Here is an 18,817-nt window from a genome sequence, read left to right as displayed (position 1 = left end):
AATGTGTAGCCGGAGTTAAATCCATGCATGTGTCCACACACACATGGCCAATAAAGCTGATTCTGATATCTTTTCTTTTTTTTTCTGTCTGGGGGGATTTTTCCTTTGAATATATCTCATTTCTACAGTGTGACAGCAGAAGTGATGGCTTTCCACGATCAACTTCTCAACTACACATTCAAAGACTGTAGAATACTGCATCATTTCCAGTGGTGCAAAAAATAAAGTTCCTCACGCTCGGTTCTGTCTTTTCTGATACTTTGTCACCATGTCTTGCAAACTGGTCGTGATGATGAAGGTGGAGGGACGAAGAAGAAAAGACAATACAGAAAAACAAACAACAACAGAAAAGAAAAACAGGAAATAAGAACACAGTCAAAACTAATACGTGAAATGTAAACAAAGCTCATACTGTGCATATCTCAAAAATGTGTGATGACAGACTATCTGTGTGCCACCTGTGGGACACCGTCTCTGTGCCTTGCCTCCAGAGGAGGAGGAAGCCTTGCAGAGCGTGTTCTCATGAGTCAGAGCCGTCTACAACAGTCCTACTGGTGTCTCTGGAGTCGAATCAGAGGTTAGTTGGAGGACGGCTGTCTATGTAAGGTGAGTCTGAGGAGGAAGGGCAATAAGTGTGGGACATGACCAGAACAATCACTATCTGGATGATTGGATGGTTAAAGTTGTCATTGGTCACATGGCAGTATGACACAAATCAGCTCTCAGTAGGTGAGCAGTTTAACGTAACAGGCATATCTGCAGGGTGTGATAACTATTTTTATCCTCTCCTCATAGAGATCAATGCTACTCTCCCAGAAGAGGTATAAAATAGCTCAAGTACAAATGTGTTTGAAATGTATCTCAGCAAAGTTCTGCAACGTGAGAGCAGTCTAGAGTGCAAACAATCAAATGAAGAAGGGACTTGAACTTCCAGCGCTAGTGTGACAGTAGAGATGACAAGGCGTCTCGGCTACATGATGAACAGTCTGCTGTTCATCTCAGCAAATGGAACAGGAATTTACATTTGTTCCAAAATTGTTTTACAAAAGTTCACAATTATTCTATAAATGTTACTTTAACAGCTGTTTGAAATGGCTAAACAGGCGTCATAGCTCATCTCACTCACTCAGCAGGAAAGAGATGACACATGTCACTAATAAACTTCATACTGAGGAGTAGTTCCACAGGATGGTTTTTAGAGTAGAGTAGAGAGGCGCTCTGCATTTAATGCACATGATCAGTCTGATGCTGACAAACCCACACGTTTGTCTAAGAGCAAGGTACTGCTCTTCCAAAATGTCTGCTACAATGTATGTAATTGCGCAAAAGATGGTAATTGCAATACATTCTTAAAACTATGAGCCATAAAAGATTTGCAAAACTGTCCCACCACTTATGGATTGTAGCAGAGTGTTGGTCACCTTCAGGTGAACATCCTACAAGAAGCTTATTATGTTGGTAATAACAACAACAATCTTAATCGTGTTCTGGTGAGTTGGTATGAAGACGAGTTGTCATCCACCTGTGATGAAGATGCTAAGAAGTGGCGGAAAGCTCAAGAAAATGGTAGTTAGGGACCTTAGAGTGAAAATGACTTTGTTGAACTATATTATTAATGTTTCCCAAATATGATCAGAGGGCCATTCTGCTGACAGCTGAACCACCCTCATGTGTTCATGCTTGTACCTGTTGATCAGGTCTTCATTGTCGTCGCTCTCCATCTCGTCCTCGATGGCTGCCTGGAGGTCCCCGATCCTCTTGAAGGCCAGCTTGAGGTCAGCCTGCAGGCTCTGATTAGCAGCCTCTAAGCTCTCAATGTCCATTTCCTGTTAATGAGACAAGACTCAGCAGGGCGGGACCAACGGTTCATTTGTTGTTGATGGATTCCATGCAGGCTCTCCTAGATTAACGCTGCTGCCTGCTCATTGATAGGTCTAAGTAACTTGTCTCATTGTGACCTTACCAGCTCGTGTTTTTTGCGGCTGGCCTCGGCTTCCTTTTTGGCCAGTTCACCCATCTCCTCTTTGACGTCTCGGATCTGTCTCTGCTGACGCTTGTTCTGTTCCTTCTCTCGGTTCTCGCTGCTGCTGCGTTGGTCTCGTTCCTCTGTCAGCTTCTCCAAGTTCTCCTTCAGACGAGCTACAAGGCTCTGAGCAGCAATACAGAGAGATGGTTCACAACGAGGTCAGACCATATATGTACATGTATGTATATATATATATATTTCATCTGAATAAGGTCAGTCTGTCAGGGCGCCAGCACAGAGGGGTCCTGAACCTGGCTCAACTTTTGCTGGTCCACAACACAACATCATCTGGCAAAGTGGCCAATCCAATACATGCATCCATCATTCTGGTAGATTAGCTCAGCCCCGCTCTCTCCAACAAAGTCTGCTAGAAATGTGTTTGCATTGTGATTCACAGCCAACTAACACTGGGCATGCTGTCTGTCACCCGCCATGTTGCGTTGCCCTTTATAGATGATGTGAGGGCGACCAGGTCCTGCTGTGTGGCCCTTCTGGCCAGCATGCTCAGTGAAGCTGCTGCAAATGGTCCAAAGTGACGGGAGCACATCTGGGCTTCAGCAGCCAAAGAGGCTCATGTCACTCCACTTCTCTTTCCTCTCCACTGGCTCCCTGCTGCTCCTCATACTGAGTTGCAGTCACTAATGCTTGCCGACTAAGTGGCCGAGAGCTCACACCTACCTGAATCCCCTCCTGCAGCTTCATAAGACTACTGTTCATGACTATCTGTGAATGAGTGATGAGTAGTCCTACTGTATGAGGAAACATATCTCAATCTAACCTCGGAGTTTCCCAACTCCACTCGATCAGCAGAACCCATAATGACCCAGAGTATTTACCTAATATGCTTTATAATTGCTGCGGTTTTCTGCTGAGTTGTTTCACTCTGGACCAAAGTGGTGGCTCAACTGACTGATAAACTCTCTCATACCTATTTTATTTGTTTATTCTGTTGCTCATGTTTATTGTTATGCACCAATCACCAAGCCAAATTCTTTGTATGAACAAACTTACGTGGCAATAAACTGATTCTTATTCTAGAAACCAGCTCGTCTCAACACTACAGCCGTTGCTGCTATGGCACACTGATTCACAAAGCTGCTGTAGAGAATTAGAGCACAACAAATACTCAATACATCCACGAAGGCCCTGGAATAATGGATGTCTAACACTTCATCTCCACAGAACCCAGGCGGGAAACAATGTTAACGATTGATGAGCTTATTTGTATCAATAATGCATTGGACTGGTGCAGCAGGCTTTCATCCCATGTTGGTCCTCAGCCGTGTTAACAGGTGACTCCCATATAAGTCTTTTAAATCTGCAGCCAGTCTGTATCGAAGCCAGCAGCATGCTTCATCAGTGAGTTAGCGCCTGCATTAGCCACCAGCCCTTCCATATCTCACATACTGAGTGGGTTTAGTTCTGTTCCTCCTCCCATCTGTATTGATTGAGTTCTGCTACCTCCAGCTTTGATGAGTAATGCTACTCAGGCAACCTCAAATATTCACCCACTGCAGCTTTTATTGCTGCTGAGAAGCCATAGAAAGCCAAGCAAAAGGTCTCTGTGTGTTTCCCCTTTACTCTGCAAAAATCACCACATGCAAAAAAAGAAAAATCACATTTAATAAATAAATATAGTTATTTTGACTTTTTGCAAGGAGCAGAGGGAGTGTGCCTGGAGGTGAATTGCACCGCGAGTAATTACTAAACTGAAGCTGCAGAATTGAGCACTGGGTCATTTTATCAGTGGGCGAGAGAGGATTTCAATTTCTCCCTGAGAGCGTGCAGATGGTAACCTTTAGCCTTCACTTGTGCTTTTTGTCTCAGGCAAAAGCAGAACATAATTTGAAAATGACACAATAACAAATGCTGGAGGACAAAGCGAAGCAGGCACGGTCTAACTGGCAGTGGTCTGGAATGTGTATGTGTGCTGCCATTTATGAGCATGTTATCATGACCTCTCTCTGCCTCTGCAGTCCAGCTCTGACCTCACCCTCCCATCTCTTCACATGATTTCCACATGCTCCCTCCACCAGCCTCCTACCAACACCTGGCTTTAGCTCTCACCTCCAGGCGCTTGACCTGGGTCTTCTCAAACTCCAGCTTGGTCTCCAGCTCGCGGATCTTGGCCTCCTGCCGGCTGACGAGGGATTTCTCCACCATGGACTGCTCCTGGAACTCCAGCTGGCTCTGGAGGGCTTGCAACTAAGACACAAACAGACACATTCACTATATGTGTGAGTGAGACCAATAGGCCAGGATATAAACAGAGCTTTTATTGTCTGAATTCAAAGCTTTTCATCATTAACAGGAGACATTCCATGGAGTCCTTCCTGTGTGCACCACTCTTCAGTCTCATTACCAATGTCATCTATTGTAAGCGCCTATCGGTTTTCCATAGCTATGCAGATAACACCCAACACTAAATAGCTGTTGACACTTATGACTTGAGCTCATGATGAACTGATATTTGATGCAAATTTCCTCCGAGAGCGCACCAGCACATTAGAGTCCAACCAATGCCCACAGTAGTTGATGTTTTGAGTTGTACATTATTCTCTGACTGACAGCTCATCCTCTGCTGCGTTTGGTTGCATTACAAACACATTGGTTCACAATTGCACAAAGTAGAGCAATTGAAGTATTATGAATTTGAAACTTTGTTTAGATTTGGCCCATCTGTACTGATATCTGGACTGTACTGAACCCCAAATAACCCTCGAGGCCAAACCTGGGACCAGAAGAGGACATCTTACTCCAGCTGTGTCGGATGGAGAAAAAGCTTCATGCTGCAGTCATTATGACGATGACAGCACTCGCATGCTCAGCACTGTTGCTTGTCTGAGTCGGGACACCAAGTTGGCCATCTGTGCCACATACTGCAGCGCTTGAATAACACATCAATTACATCAAGGGTTGTATTTGTTAGAGACCAGAGCAAAGGCAAAGACAGACGGCTGATGCTGCGCTGCACATTCATGCTTTCAAGTTTGTAGTCTGGACACTACAGCAGAGGACACTTTAAGTTTAAAAAAGGAGATGGGAGATCACCGCTGCATTTTAATAGAATAAACTCATAAAGGCTATTTCCCAAATGGTTACTGAGCCCAACATGTATGTGAAATACATGCATGATTACAGTTCACTCGTCCTGCTGGCAGTTTTCACACTTTCTCTCTCTGCCTGTTTAATTGTGATTTTAGATGGAATACAGATTTTAACTGGATGTCCTTGTCACAGTGGTATGCTGAGAGCAGGAAACCAGCATCTACCTTCTCCTGAACCTCCTGCTTCTCCTTGAGGGCCTCATCCAACTGGGCTTGTAGGTCACTGATCTGAGCCAGGTTCTGGGCCGACTGAAACCACAACAAACACAAGAGAAGCAAAGTCAGTGAGCAACATGATACATCAGTTGGATATTAATCATGTTTTTCTTTTGTATTCCATGTGATGGAAGAATACATGATCTGAAGTATTTGAATTATTCAGTATGCAGGCTACACATGCAGCGAGAATCCTAAAAACAAAATCTAAATCCATTAACCTCCAAACAATAAAAAATATGTTAAACACAATGACACAGTGGTATTACATAGACAAATAACTCTGCTGGAAACATTCTTTTAGTCTGTTGAAAGCATATCAATGAATCTCATTTCAGTGTGACCGGTGTGAACTATGTGAGCTCTTCCTCCCAGTAGATGAAGCACTCTGCTGCAGCCGCTCCCACAGGGAATTCAGCTGCTTCACTTCAGACAGGAAGGATGAATTCATTTGCAGCCAGTGGAGGCAGATCACTCATCATCCCATCAGCAATGGAAAGGAAGCACTTTTACTCCACTTTCATTTCCTCTTTTTTCATCTGCATGTACGGTGACATCAATACTAATGGGAGCGAGCCAAACACCGCCGCTTTTCAAAAACCTCTCAAATGGCAGGGAAGAGCGGTTCAACCGATTCAATGTAAAGCTTGATGCAGGGATTTGAGCTTTTTCAAAGATTTCTGAAATTATTTGTGAAACCAGTATGCGAGAGAGGGAGCGGAGAGCGAGAGTGTGTGTGGGCAACGTTGACACATCAGGTCTCCGATATGTTGGACAAATCTCTGCTTTTTATTAGAAATCATACACCAGCCAGTCAACGTCCTCCATGTGTTCCATGCTGTAGCACTGATCCATACTGCACTGGTTGTTATAAGTTCTCTGTTGAGGGACATCTTGTATACAGTAGTTTCTCTACGAGTGGGTCTCCGTTTAGCTTATCTCCTGCACATGCTTGAGGGCGCACATGCATTAACACAGATAACCAATATTTGTATCTAGTCTTTTGAAAAGAAAATCTAATAATCCTCCAGACATAAATAAACCAATCAATCAACCAACAATGTTTGGTATTGCTTACATTGGTTTTAAATGCAATGAAATGTGTTCGAGCTCCTTGTGTATGAGTTTTAGTTCCTGTGGCTGCTCTGTAGAATGAGCTACATTTCCTTTTTAGGTATTTTAAGTAATCATGAAATGGAAAGTGTAAATGTTTGTAGAAGTAAGCAACCAATTCATTGTGAGATGGAATATGACAGACAAAAGGTCAAAGATCAAAGCCTTTTCTTTTTAAATGATTTTTGTAATAAAAATTCCTTTTCATAATTCCCCTTTAAAATTGGATTCATTCATAATTTAAAGGATTAAGCTGCATAAAGAAATGGATTTTTCGGGCCATAATGTTATTGTGGTCTCTGACAGGAAGAGGAGAACACGGACCTGAGACACGGCAGCCTTGTGCTTCTTCATGAGCTCGTTCAGGTCCTCCTGGTCCTCCTCCATCCTGGACTGCAGGTCATTCTTCTCTCTCTGCAGACGACTCAGCTGCTCCTCCAGCTGAAGACACCAAGGAAACCAAAGAGCTTCGTAAATAGATCAAACCAGCTGTGTGAGACTAAATTAGACATGAGAAAAGACAGCCCACCAATAGGATCTGTGCTTCACACTGAGCTCTTGAATCATTTTGAATCAAATAAATTGCTGTTCAAGTGTAAAACATTCTGAATAAAACTCATATTTGATACATTTCCAATGCAGAGAACGATATCATTTACCACGGCCTTCCTTCCAGATCAGAGCTGCTAGTCACTACATGTACAGCTCGGATTAAACAGATCTACAGTCGTGACACCGCAGTTAAAAGTCAAAGGTGATATAGTACATGTCTTACGCAAACTCACTGAGCGGCAGCACTCAAATAACATTGTGTGCAGCGCTGCTAGTGATGAAAACAACAGGCAGACCAAGGCCAAATGCATCTCACAACATCTACTGAACACAGACATTGATATAGCACATTGTATAACCAGTCCTATGAAAGCACCCCATGCCTCTACACTCTACAATAGTAATACAGTGGAATAGCAGCAGAAAAAACGCAGCAGAACAAAAGCAGCGTTTTGTTGTCACCGTGACAAATAAAATAGGAGCTCAGATTCTTGATCTAACAAGACCTTTATTAACTGATGGATGAATGATGCATAAGGTTTTGTGATTTCATCTTTATGCTCCCAATCTCTAGTGTTCTTCAATCCAGCATGATGTTCATTTAGTAAATTATGATCATTTAGAGTCAAACAGACATTTTGCTTCTATATAGCACAGACACAACAACGGGGAGCAATTAGGGGTTGAGTGTCTTGCTCAGGGACACAGCGACTAGCAGAGCCGGGGCGTGAACCACCACAGTTGATAATTAGATTAATGTGTATCTTTAAAATATGCAGAAATTAATTATTTATCAGGATTAATAGTACAATTCTTATTATCACCATCATCATTATTCATATCAATTCAAAAGCATATAGTGCATATAGATTACTTTTCTCTTACCACACCTTCTTGACACTGTACCATCACAGTAACATCTTATATTATATATAGATTTTAGGTGATCTATAATATAGAGTTTCTAGGCACACTGGTGTTTTCATTGTATACATTTAGAAAGTAAATGTATACCTTCCCCTGCATTATCTCCATAAACAGTTATAAATCATGCTCTGACTTAGTATGCACAGCAGAACCTTCTCCCAGAGGAGAGCTCTTCTCTTATCAACACCAGGGTGATACCTGCAGCTGAGGGCCTGTGCTGAAGGAAGCCTCCTGCAGGGACTGGCAGAGTACAGACAAGAGGGACAGGTTGTTGGTTCAGGGACATGGATTAATAAAGCATGACTGGGCTAATGAATCCATTTGCACATAGCGAGTAGCTGAGGATCCAGGCACAGGTGGAGCTCACACTGGAGCATCCATCTCATTTAGAAACGGTCCAAACAGGAAGAAGAATGAACTCAAATCACAGAATTAAAAGAAACCTCATCACCCAAATCCTTATTTTGAAGCTAAGATTTATTTATTCCTCGTCTATTTATTTAAAACCACCCACTGCTGAGACGTATCAAGGTGCACTTCAGTAACTAAAAATATCCATGTGGAATCTGGGTCAAATTCATTTACATATCACACTTTCCCTCATAAGATTCACCGTTGGTCTCACTGAGTGCTAATAAAAGCTTTGGAAGCAGCTCATCCTCTGCAGCATGGGGAACTTTTATTGATGGACGCTAGAAGAAACCTGACAGTCAAAAGCATCAAACTTTCTTTTAACACATTCAACAATAGGCTGTCAGTGCAAGCTCAACCCAATTACTTTGCTCTGCTCTTTGTTTGTTTTTTCCTCTCAGGTTGCTGTGGCTCTTTGGGAAAACATAAAGCTGTTGGAAACATGAGAGACAATTTCCTCAAAGCTCTGCAATTATGGCGATAGAACGGCGGCAAGATGGTAAAAAGGGCCAACCATCGAAAATATATGTTATTTGCATGATTTTATCTTGGTTGAATTGCAATGTCTGATGTGGCTGAGGCTTTATCGGAAACCCCTCCATTTATAAAATAATCATTTCTGTCATTCTGGCAGCCTCCTACTTCCCCAGCAGGCTGGGTGTTTGCTGCAGAGGTCGTCCTCAAAGACACCATTTCAAAACAAACAGCAGGTTGCGCCTCCATCTTATCCCTTTCTCCTTCTACTAAATGGATCATGCCTTTTGGGGAAAACATTAGGATGAATTTGTGTGGAAAGCTTCTCCAAACAGCCTAATACAAAACCAAAAGGATAGCAGAGATGAAGCCGTGCATAGCCCTGACCAATAAACACCCTCAAAGTGGGAGACTAGTGCAGAGCTACCAACTCTCACGGTTTCGCCGTGTGACACACGCTTTTGCATGTTTTCACACGCACTCACGCCACACAACCAATTTCTCACGGCAAAAAAAAAATCTGATTTCGGGCCGAGGCTCGTTCGTTCCTTTTCAAACTCCCCGACGATAGATGGCGCTAAGGAGCGCATCTGTAAACCTATTCGCTGCATAGACATCCTATTTACCCCAAGGTGGGGGCGGACTGGCCATGGGGGACACCCCCGGTAGGCCGACGGCGTTGGGCCGGCCCACCTCCGTCATCAAGCGGCCTCTGAGATCGCCGGCCACCACTATATTCTATGGCTCAGAGAAAACATTAAATTTACTCTAATACATAATATATACATTTATATATATACATATGTACATTTATAGTAGTCCTCGTGTCCCTACTCACACATATGGTTTCCACAGTTTCCACACCCAGCATGCAACACTACTGATCTGTATTCACATTCATGGTTTGGATGTTGCTTGCAGGTTTTCAGAATATTCTGCATTAATTTAATCCAGAACACCGGCACTCCAGCAGAGTTGAAACGTACATTTAAGTTTCATGTTGGGAGTAACGTTATCACGTAGCCTCTTGACATGTGTCAAGACTAAGAGGCTCAGACGGATGTATCCGGTCGTTCTTCAAAATAAAACATCTTTTTCGATTAGTATTATTTCTTCCATTCTTTCTGTGCGGCCCGGTACTAAGGGGATCTTGCGTCACTCGCTCGCAGACGAAGCCGCTTTTGAGTGTGATTGGACAGCATGGCACCAACGCGTAAACCTATGAGTTTACTGATATTGTTTTTATTACCATGTGACTGCACCTGGGCCGTTAGTTAGTTTAGGTTCTGTTACTTAACTTATTTTTTTTTATCCTTTATTAATCCCCTTGGGGAAATTCTTCTCTGCATTTGACCCATCCCTGGATAGGGAGCAGTGGGCAGCCCTGAGAGGCGCCCGGGGAGCAGTTGGGGGTTCAGTGTCTTGCTCAGGGACACTTCGACATGTGAGCTGTGGGGGGGCTGGGGATCAAACGGCTACCTCGTGGTTGCAGGACGACCACTCATCCCCCTGAGCTACAGCTATGCACCTTCAACCCCCCTGATATTTGAGCCACCAACTCTCTTTTCTGTGGCACATGTGGCTAGTTAGCTAGCTAGCTTGCTAATTCCACCATGCTTTCATGCTACAGTTAAGGAACATACAAAGCACCACATGAACTGCTAGCTGGGTCTTCTATAGTTCAACATGTAGCCAGACTTCTTCGTTTTTAACTTTCCGTTCATGGTGGCCGTTACCCTCTTAATTAGCCTATGCTAATTGCTAGCAGTTTGACTTTTCTTATGGCTGGTAGAAGGACTAAATAAAAGGATGAATGAAGTCCATTCACCATTTGCACTAAAATATCAACAACACTACTAAATGCCCATATAAATTGGTTTTCAGCTTTGTTTGGATGCTTAGTTATTCTTAAATGAAACGCATTAATTGATTATATTTGTAGTTAAAAACCAAAAAGGCCGATACATATTCTGGTGGCAAAATCCAAACTCCATAATGCTGCTCATAAGCTGTTCTGAGAGCAGGTAGGTCTTTTAAAAACACTTTTAGAAAAGAGCCGACAGTAACATTTCCAGTATGTGCACATACACATCCTCATTCACTACATCTTTCTGTTCAGGGGTACAAGAAAGAAATGACAAACAAATGAAGTTTAGGGAACAGCCTCCTCTATCCATCCATTCCTGTTGACCTGCAGGTCAACTGGATTATCTTTACCTTCACTTCCCTGTGATATACTCAGCTTCCTGAAACATGCAGTCAAACTGTTCAGTACAATTCAGTGACGTGTCTTTAACGATGAAGAGAGAATGCAAAAAGAGATTATAGACAGTAAGATTGAGGGTAAATAAATAGTAGGAAAAAAGTAGAATTTTACCGACATGTGGAACCATATTGCCATAGGAACAAGGCATAAAGTGAGAAATGTCCTGCCAAAAGGAAAGCAAAGTATAAAAAGGTCAAAAAAAGATTAAGAGAGGCTGAGAAAAAAAAGAAGAAGTAGAAACGTGATAGGTAATCACAGCGAAAAAGAGAAGTGTATGTTTTTTCAGGGAAATATAGAAGCTGAAAATGAAGAACTCTGAGGGAACAGGGTGTCCTCTAACCCTCATCGCTGGCTAAACAAGGAGTTGACAGATCTACTGCTATCCTGCTACCACCACAGATGGTGCCGCCCTCTAAAAGCCTAAAAAAAAAAAATCACCACTGATGGTCATTTCCAAGCTTTAGCTTTTCCCTCCTCTTTAACAACAACTTGCTGCAGGAAGAGTAACCATACATTTGATCAGAATGCCCTCTGTGGTTGTGTTGCTGCAGGAAAGTGCTTTTAAAGGCCGAGCTGAGGATCCAGCGAGCTGTACTGACCGCCTGTTTGGCTTTGGAGATGTCCTCCATCTGAACATGCAGATCTTCAATCTCCACCTCCATGGATTTACGAGCTTTAACTGCCGCCGCAGAGGTGAACTCAGACTCTTCCAGCTGGAACAGACACAAGTGGAGCAAAGTGTCTTAGTTCAGGAACTAAATGTAAATCATATGAACAGTCATTGAACCAAAATATCAATTGATTCTGGTCCCAGTCCATTCAAATTCATGGAACGGTGGTTACATATGGCACATTTGGAGATGTAACTTGAAAAGAGATAAAGAGCAGTCATTATTATTCTCAAGGATAGACATGTATAGGCAGTTTTCGAGTAAGTATCCTTATATCTTTTTCCTAGAATGTCAAAGTCCTGACCCGCTCTGCTGTGATTGTCTAGTACTCGTCTGTGTAATATTTGTACTTTTGACAAAAACAATATTTGTGAAAAATATATTAACGTGCAAATAAATGGCACAAAAAGAAATCCCGAGGTGTGTTGATGATGTCGGCACCTGGTTTTTGAGCTGAGCGATCTCCCTCTTGCTGGGCGCGTTGTTCTTGATGTGGTCCAACATGATCTGGGCATCAGCCAGCAGGGCCTTGGTTCTCTTCAGGTCCTTCCTCAAACGCTTCTCAGTCTCCATGTCACCACTTCTCGCCTGGGAAACAGTTAGGTACAGTTAGGTTTCAACTGATACATCAGGGGTTAGCACCGGACTCCATGTTACCACTTAAAGGCCCAGCCCTACATGTACACATACACATACATTGTGATACACACATGACAGAGATGGAAAACCATTATTGTGTGATTCTGTCATCCATTCATTATTGCAAATAGAGGAGTGTCTTATTACTGTGTTAAAATAACTAACAATTAACATGCAGTCTTATGTACTACTACCTCTGTTGAAGAACAGATTGATAAGAGTAACACTATGAATTTATTTGGAAATGTTTGAAAATCTACATGTTTTCCAATCATTTACATCATAGTTTGACAAAATAATCTGGAAGAAAGGTCAAACACTGAATTTCAAGAATAGTTTGACTATTATATATAAAATAGAAATTATTTAAATATACATTTAAATGAATTCTCTGTCCATTGACTAATGAATGAAAAGATGTCGGGAGTCAGCTTGTACATCTAAGAAAGAAAAAACAGGAAAGAAAATCTGTGGAGTCTTTAACCGTAACCCTTGAAAACCTTTCATGTTGGGTTACGTCAGTACAGAAAGCTCCACTGGGGATGGGTCACGCTGCTTAATAGTCAATACGCTGTGATCACAGATGGTCTGGTTGCAGCAGGATTCTCCTCCGTTTCCTGGTTCTCAAAGTCTGAAGGTAATTGATGCTCTCTAATTGCAGTCGGCAAAGTCAGATAAATATTTGAGTCAGTCAGTTGAAATGACTCACTTCAATCATATGAAATGCCCACATCTCCACCCACACACATCGATGGCAGTAGTGCTCTAGTTTTACAACTAATAACCTTCTAAGCGTTCTGGTACTATATAACCCTGCGCATACCCAATGTGTCTATAATGTGCTGTGAATACTGTGAAGAAATGAGCAGATATACAGATCAAGTTCTGTTGGAAGATGAATGTGTTTTAAATTTACTATTTCACACAAATGTATTATTAAAGTTGAACATTTTAATCTGGAGAGACTGATTCTCCAGGTGTTTTTTGTACATCTTCTGTCCAACAGGGCTGGGCTCCTTCACATCTACAGTGTAGTTACCTTGTCCTGTGCTGACAGAAGCTTGGACTCCAGCTCTCTCTTCTCTTTCAGCACCTTCTGCTTCTCATCGTACTCTTCTTCCAGCTGGACTTCCATTTGCTTCAGCTGGACACGTAAAAACACTCAGCAATGAGTACATTCAGTCTGATCACACAGGGGTACAGAAAGTAGTGCACACATGGCTGCTGAGATCAACATGTATTATAGTTTCAAAATATTACCTAAGAATATTACCAATTATGTCTAGATCCCTTGAAAGTCCTGACATGTTGACCTGATTATCCTCTCAGGATGAATTGTACTAATGACTGTACCAAATGTTGTGCACATCCATCCAGTACATTGTGAGATATTTCACGGGATAATTGAAAATGCTGACCTGCGATGAGGAAAAGCAAGGGGATCACCAAAGTCAGTGGGATTTATCCTCTGGGGACCAAGAACCAATCTACAGTAGCTTGTATATTCATGTACTTTGGATGCATAGTGAGCATCCAAAGTACACAGACATTACTATAAGTCTACTTCCCTCATGCAGTTATCCAGTACAATCCATCATCAAACACTACATCCCCATGGACATGACCCTGGAAGACACAGTGTGGAGAAAGCTAATGCTGCAGGGGCTAATGAGGGCCTGACTGGTGGAGGGCAGTGATAGGGCAGTCACAATGGCAAAGCAAAGCCAATGCAAAACAGCATTAACACGCATACACACACACACACACACACACACACACACACACACACACACACACACACACACACACACACACACACACACACGTTGAGCCACCAATGGGAGCCATTATGCTGACATACACGCAAATGTGACTCAAGGAGTTAAATAATTCATGTGATGGTCTTATTCTAACAAATACAATTCTGAATAAAGTTGGAGGTTATTTGTATATGTAGTGTTCCCTTGTATGTATGTATGTGTGTGGTGTTTACTATGAGGGTCAGTTCATAAACCTAGCACGAATACCCTAAATCCTTTAATAAACGCCTCAAGCAAGTAAAAGATAAACGTTGTCACTAAGACAAAGGTATGAAAAGGCTCATTGTCACATCCACTTCCACAGCACCGACTCATCAATGCAACAACACGACATACAACCAGTCAACAACGTGAGAGCAGCAGAGCGGTGAGTATGCTATACTGACAGCATTTGTGTTGTGGAAAGTCAACAGGTTAACAGAGAGATGAGTTTGTATGACCAGCAACAATCAACAGTAAATTAAAAAGGAGCAGATCAGAAATCAGTTGATGTGTCTCAGTGAAATATGATCACTTCTAAAATGGGGAGGATTAGAAATATTGGCCTGTCACTAATAAAAAGTTGATCTTAAGTCAATATGGGCTTGAAGGGTGTTTATTGTAACCATCAGGGTCAGAACATTGGTATGAACTACAGCTAACTAAGATATACACATGTCTGGAAAGCAATGGTGCTAAACTTAACTGCACTTTATATGTGAGGATTGTAAAGGATGTCAGTCCAACATCATGACTGAATAAAAGAGAAACATAATTGGTCTTTTCCCGTCTCTTGTGAGTTGTCCTTCAATGATCATTTGGTACTGATCTGGATCTATTTGTGATCCATTCAAATTCAGAAGAAATGTAAATTCGACATGGGTGGTAAGGTGGTGCTGAGACGAGAGCTTCTGCAAAGTGACTTTAGATTCAGCATTTTATTGGCCGCAGTCCTCTTTGCTGTTGTCTGAAGTGTTTTCAGTGTCATATTGGTATTAGGTCCTCGTACGGTTTCTCTCCATCGCGTCTCTGTGCTAGTCTTTACCTTGGTCCTCCCAATAGCACCCGTCTCTCCATCACGTTCAATCAGAATTGTACAACAAACTGCTAAAGTGATTGCAAACTTTAGTCACAGTAATACAATGTGTGCATGAACACGTCCTCACCTTCTTGCTGCAGGACTGCCTGACCTCCTCCACCTCATCGTCTTTGCTCTCGATGTCCTTGGAATGAGTGTGACGCAGGCGCTCCATCTCCATCTCCAGACGAAGCTTGGCCTGGAAGACAAACACAGACGTCGTACACTCTGCTCTTAAAGGAGGCCGTAGCTGATTTCAACCCTGTTTCCATTAATAATTCAGTATAGTACAGTCCACACTGTTGTTCTCAATATTGCTAATAGAGTCTGACAGCTGGTCGTAGTGGAAGAACTGCAGGGAGGCAGGCTGAGAGAACGCTGGCTTCCTGTCTGGAGCATCACTGCAGCTCAGTCTGTTTTGGTGTGTTTTGAGAACACCTTTTATTACCGGTTTGATCCTGACTTCCTGCTGACTCCTCACTCACGTCTCTTAACCAGCCGGTCAGGTCGCTAGTGATATCACAGCGGAGTGAGGGCCCTTTTGTCTTTCGGACGTTGTTTTTATCATTTTTCTTCTATCAGACAGAGGGGAGATCGTTTAGGAACAGCTCACAAAACAGACAGTATGAATGTAGTATTAGCAGTAGTACTCCTCAGGTAAACAGCACAGGAACTGTAATAATGTGTGATTAAGTAGAGCTGGTGTGTAGGAGGCCTGGCACACGGCCACTGAATGTTAAGTTGTTAAAATAGCAGTTTGGTAAATCCCTGCTGTACTCGGACTTTAAAGCTGCTAAATTCTAAATTGAGGGCATCTTTATCTTCTCAACATGCCGACGGCTGCAAAAAACAGAAAACCGTTCTCTGCTCAGGTAGACGTTCCATAGATGATAGTTGTTGAGATATTAATCTTCTGAATGTTCAACACATTGTGGAGGTCAGCTCTGTTGCTTCACAGCGCTGGGTGAGAGATGTGAGCACGTCTCTAACGAAATGGCCCACAAGCGATGTGGTGTTATATCGAGGAGAGCGATTAAAAACACAATGGATGGACTGTGGTTGACTTCCATTGACAGGATAATGGTAAATATCATCACAACTGACCTGAACAAGCTGTCTAGCTCTCCATCATGGCAGACAGCATAGAGGATTGTTTGTTTCTCACAAAAAAAAGAAGTTTTCTCATGCAATTAAATGATTATTTTCTAAACAAATGTAAGGTATAGTGACTACTTTATGTTTTAGGGCCATTTTAAATACTTTTAAGCATATATTGATAATTATCGGTAAAATAAATACCAATTATCACAACATCAATACATCACAACATGAACATTTCTTACTCTCCAACGGCTACTACAAACATTCCTGCAGGACCTAATGTGTAGTGCTTCATTAAGTCACAGTCATTCAGCATTTGGAGAATATCCCATAATCTCCAATGATTAAAAGACTCTTTAAAGGTCTCCTCCCTACTCATAACAGTGTTTTACCTTAGGAGCTAAGTGGATAAGTGGATTTGTGAAAAACTTTTATCTTGACCAGGTTCTTGTCTTAACTTCTTAGAATGTTCTTAGAGTTTTGTGGCTAGGAGCAACTCTTTGAACCAGGAAGCATGATGAATACGGACCCGGTCACACAGCAGGGTTCCAGCAGGGTCACTCTGTAAAGTTCTTAAGCCTGGCTTTACTTATGCAGCAATGTAACCGCTTGCTGGAATGTCAACATGCTACGGTTCACCTTGTGCTTGTGTCCAGATGGAGGACAAACCTGTACTGCAGAGATGTCCATCCTGTGCAGTTAGTTGGAGTCAGATAAACACTCAAGCTCATGCGCCTGTGACTCAAACTGGACTTTCATCATTCTTCTCGTCACCAGTACCTGAAACAACAAGGTTGTCTATACACCCAACACCTCTAGAAGAAACCCTTCAACTTGTGTTCTCGATAGACAAAATGTCTCTCAGCTACCTGTCCACCCACCTACCTAACTGTTTACAAATGATGCCCATTCACTCAATGCTCGTCACCTGAGTATTCACAAGCTGCTATCTTTACAGCTGTGTGCCAACAACAGCCACATGTGTTGCTTAGGTTCATAATGATGATTTTGGAAGAGTGGTTTGGAGGCCTGGAGGGACAGACTCTCAGTGTTGACCACTAATGCTGCAGCTACATTTACTGGAAAATGGCAACACTGGGCTGGGTTTTCCCACAGGGTTGTGTGGAGTGTGGGTGTGTTCATTATTTCATTCATCCTTTACAATGTAACTGGATATGAAATTAACATTTTATTTCTGAAAATCACCGCTCCCTCTCTTCATTCACTCTACTCACTGCTCTTTCTACCTCTCTCTCTCTCAAACAGACAATGATACATAGCATTCCTTAAAGAAAGATAATCAAGCCTATTTCTCAAACTAATTAAACATATTAGACGGGGCCTGTAGATGTGTTATTGGAACTATAATCAGATCCTATTGTAAAACAGCTTGCCTTCTTCCTGCTTTCTGAAGCTAAGGTGTGTGTGGTGTATATGATTTGTAAAGGACACAATCCTGCATTTTGTGAGCATTTAGTTTTATCAACAACCTTCGCCCTCTTTCAGTTTACTCTTCTCCAAACACAGACGGGCCTGTATTTTGTTTCACTGGCAAGAGCTGTAATACTTTAGTCACTTAAACCGAAGTACAAGTCAAATATTCATAACACACTCACATCACAACCAGCACATCATTGTATTCCCAACACTAACAGGACATTTTCTTTGTGTGTTACTCAGAGAAAACACTGCTTGCTGGGTGTCACCTTGGTATCTGATCGAGGCCATGCGGATGGTGTTAAAACTCACAAGTCAAGTAGATAATCAGCATGTCATCATTTTGGGGAAATATTCATTTACAGCTGCGATACTCAATGTTTTTTATAACCATTGAATGAAATGAATGCAGTCTAAAGTGAGAGCCGTTGCTCTAGTGGACAAACCCACAGAGAAGATTCACTCTGCAGGTGCCATTAGTTCTACGGAGCTGTTCAGCTTCTTCTGGCTTTTCGCAGCACATTTCCTACACGGCTCAGTCTCACTGCAGTGTTGTTACTCTACCTGCTAGCAGCAAACAGCAGAGTGACACAGTTAGAGACCAGCTGCTGAATATAGTGGTTCATTGAGCAGATAAAGAGAGCAGAGCTGAAAGAACAGTGGATATTGGACTTGCATTCATCAGGCGGACACAAACACCAGTCCAAGAGAATGCCGATATGTCTGCTTGATGTGTAAAGAGGCAACTGCTTTGTCACTTGTTAGCCTGCTTGTGATCTGGCGGCTTATTGTGTGGTCAAAGATGAAGTAACGCAGCATTAAACTGGGCTGAACATTGTCTGTACCTGCTCCAACATCTGGATGGTCCCGGCCTGCTCGTCCAGCTCCTCCTCCTGGTCCTTCAGCTTGGCCTCCATGTCCCGAAGTTGCTTCCTCACCTGAACAATACAATACAGTACAAAGGGAAACATATATATAAAATACATAAAGCATAGTACAT

At 42.4% G+C, this 18,817-nt stretch overlaps 1 protein-coding gene across 1 annotated transcript in view; it reads right to left on the bottom strand.

Moving 5' to 3' along the window:
- Positions 1-18,817, bottom strand: part of myo18ab (myosin XVIIIA b) — a gene marked incomplete at its 5' end in the record, with an annotated part of 119,006 nt that overhangs the window by 12,091 nt on the left and 88,098 nt on the right. Inside the window, 10 exons of the mRNA XM_079225066.1 lie at positions 1,687-1,826; positions 1,964-2,149; positions 4,094-4,231; positions 5,299-5,382; positions 6,787-6,903; positions 11,692-11,805; positions 12,205-12,351; positions 13,442-13,546; positions 15,368-15,478; positions 18,663-18,755. Of these exons, the coding sequence (XP_079081192.1) occupies positions 1,687-1,826; positions 1,964-2,149; positions 4,094-4,231; positions 5,299-5,382; positions 6,787-6,903; positions 11,692-11,805; positions 12,205-12,351; positions 13,442-13,546; positions 15,368-15,478; positions 18,663-18,755 (1,235 nt within the window). The remainder of the gene's footprint in view (positions 1-1,686; positions 1,827-1,963; positions 2,150-4,093; positions 4,232-5,298; positions 5,383-6,786; positions 6,904-11,691; positions 11,806-12,204; positions 12,352-13,441; positions 13,547-15,367; positions 15,479-18,662; positions 18,756-18,817) is intronic.

This window comes from Taurulus bubalis (assembly GCF_910589615.1).
Source record: "Taurulus bubalis genome assembly, chromosome: 10".
NCBI lineage: Eukaryota > Metazoa > Chordata > Actinopteri > Perciformes > Cottidae > Taurulus > Taurulus bubalis.
Note: the sequence above shows the minus strand (reverse complement) of the source record. Positions and strands in the feature narration are given on the sequence as shown.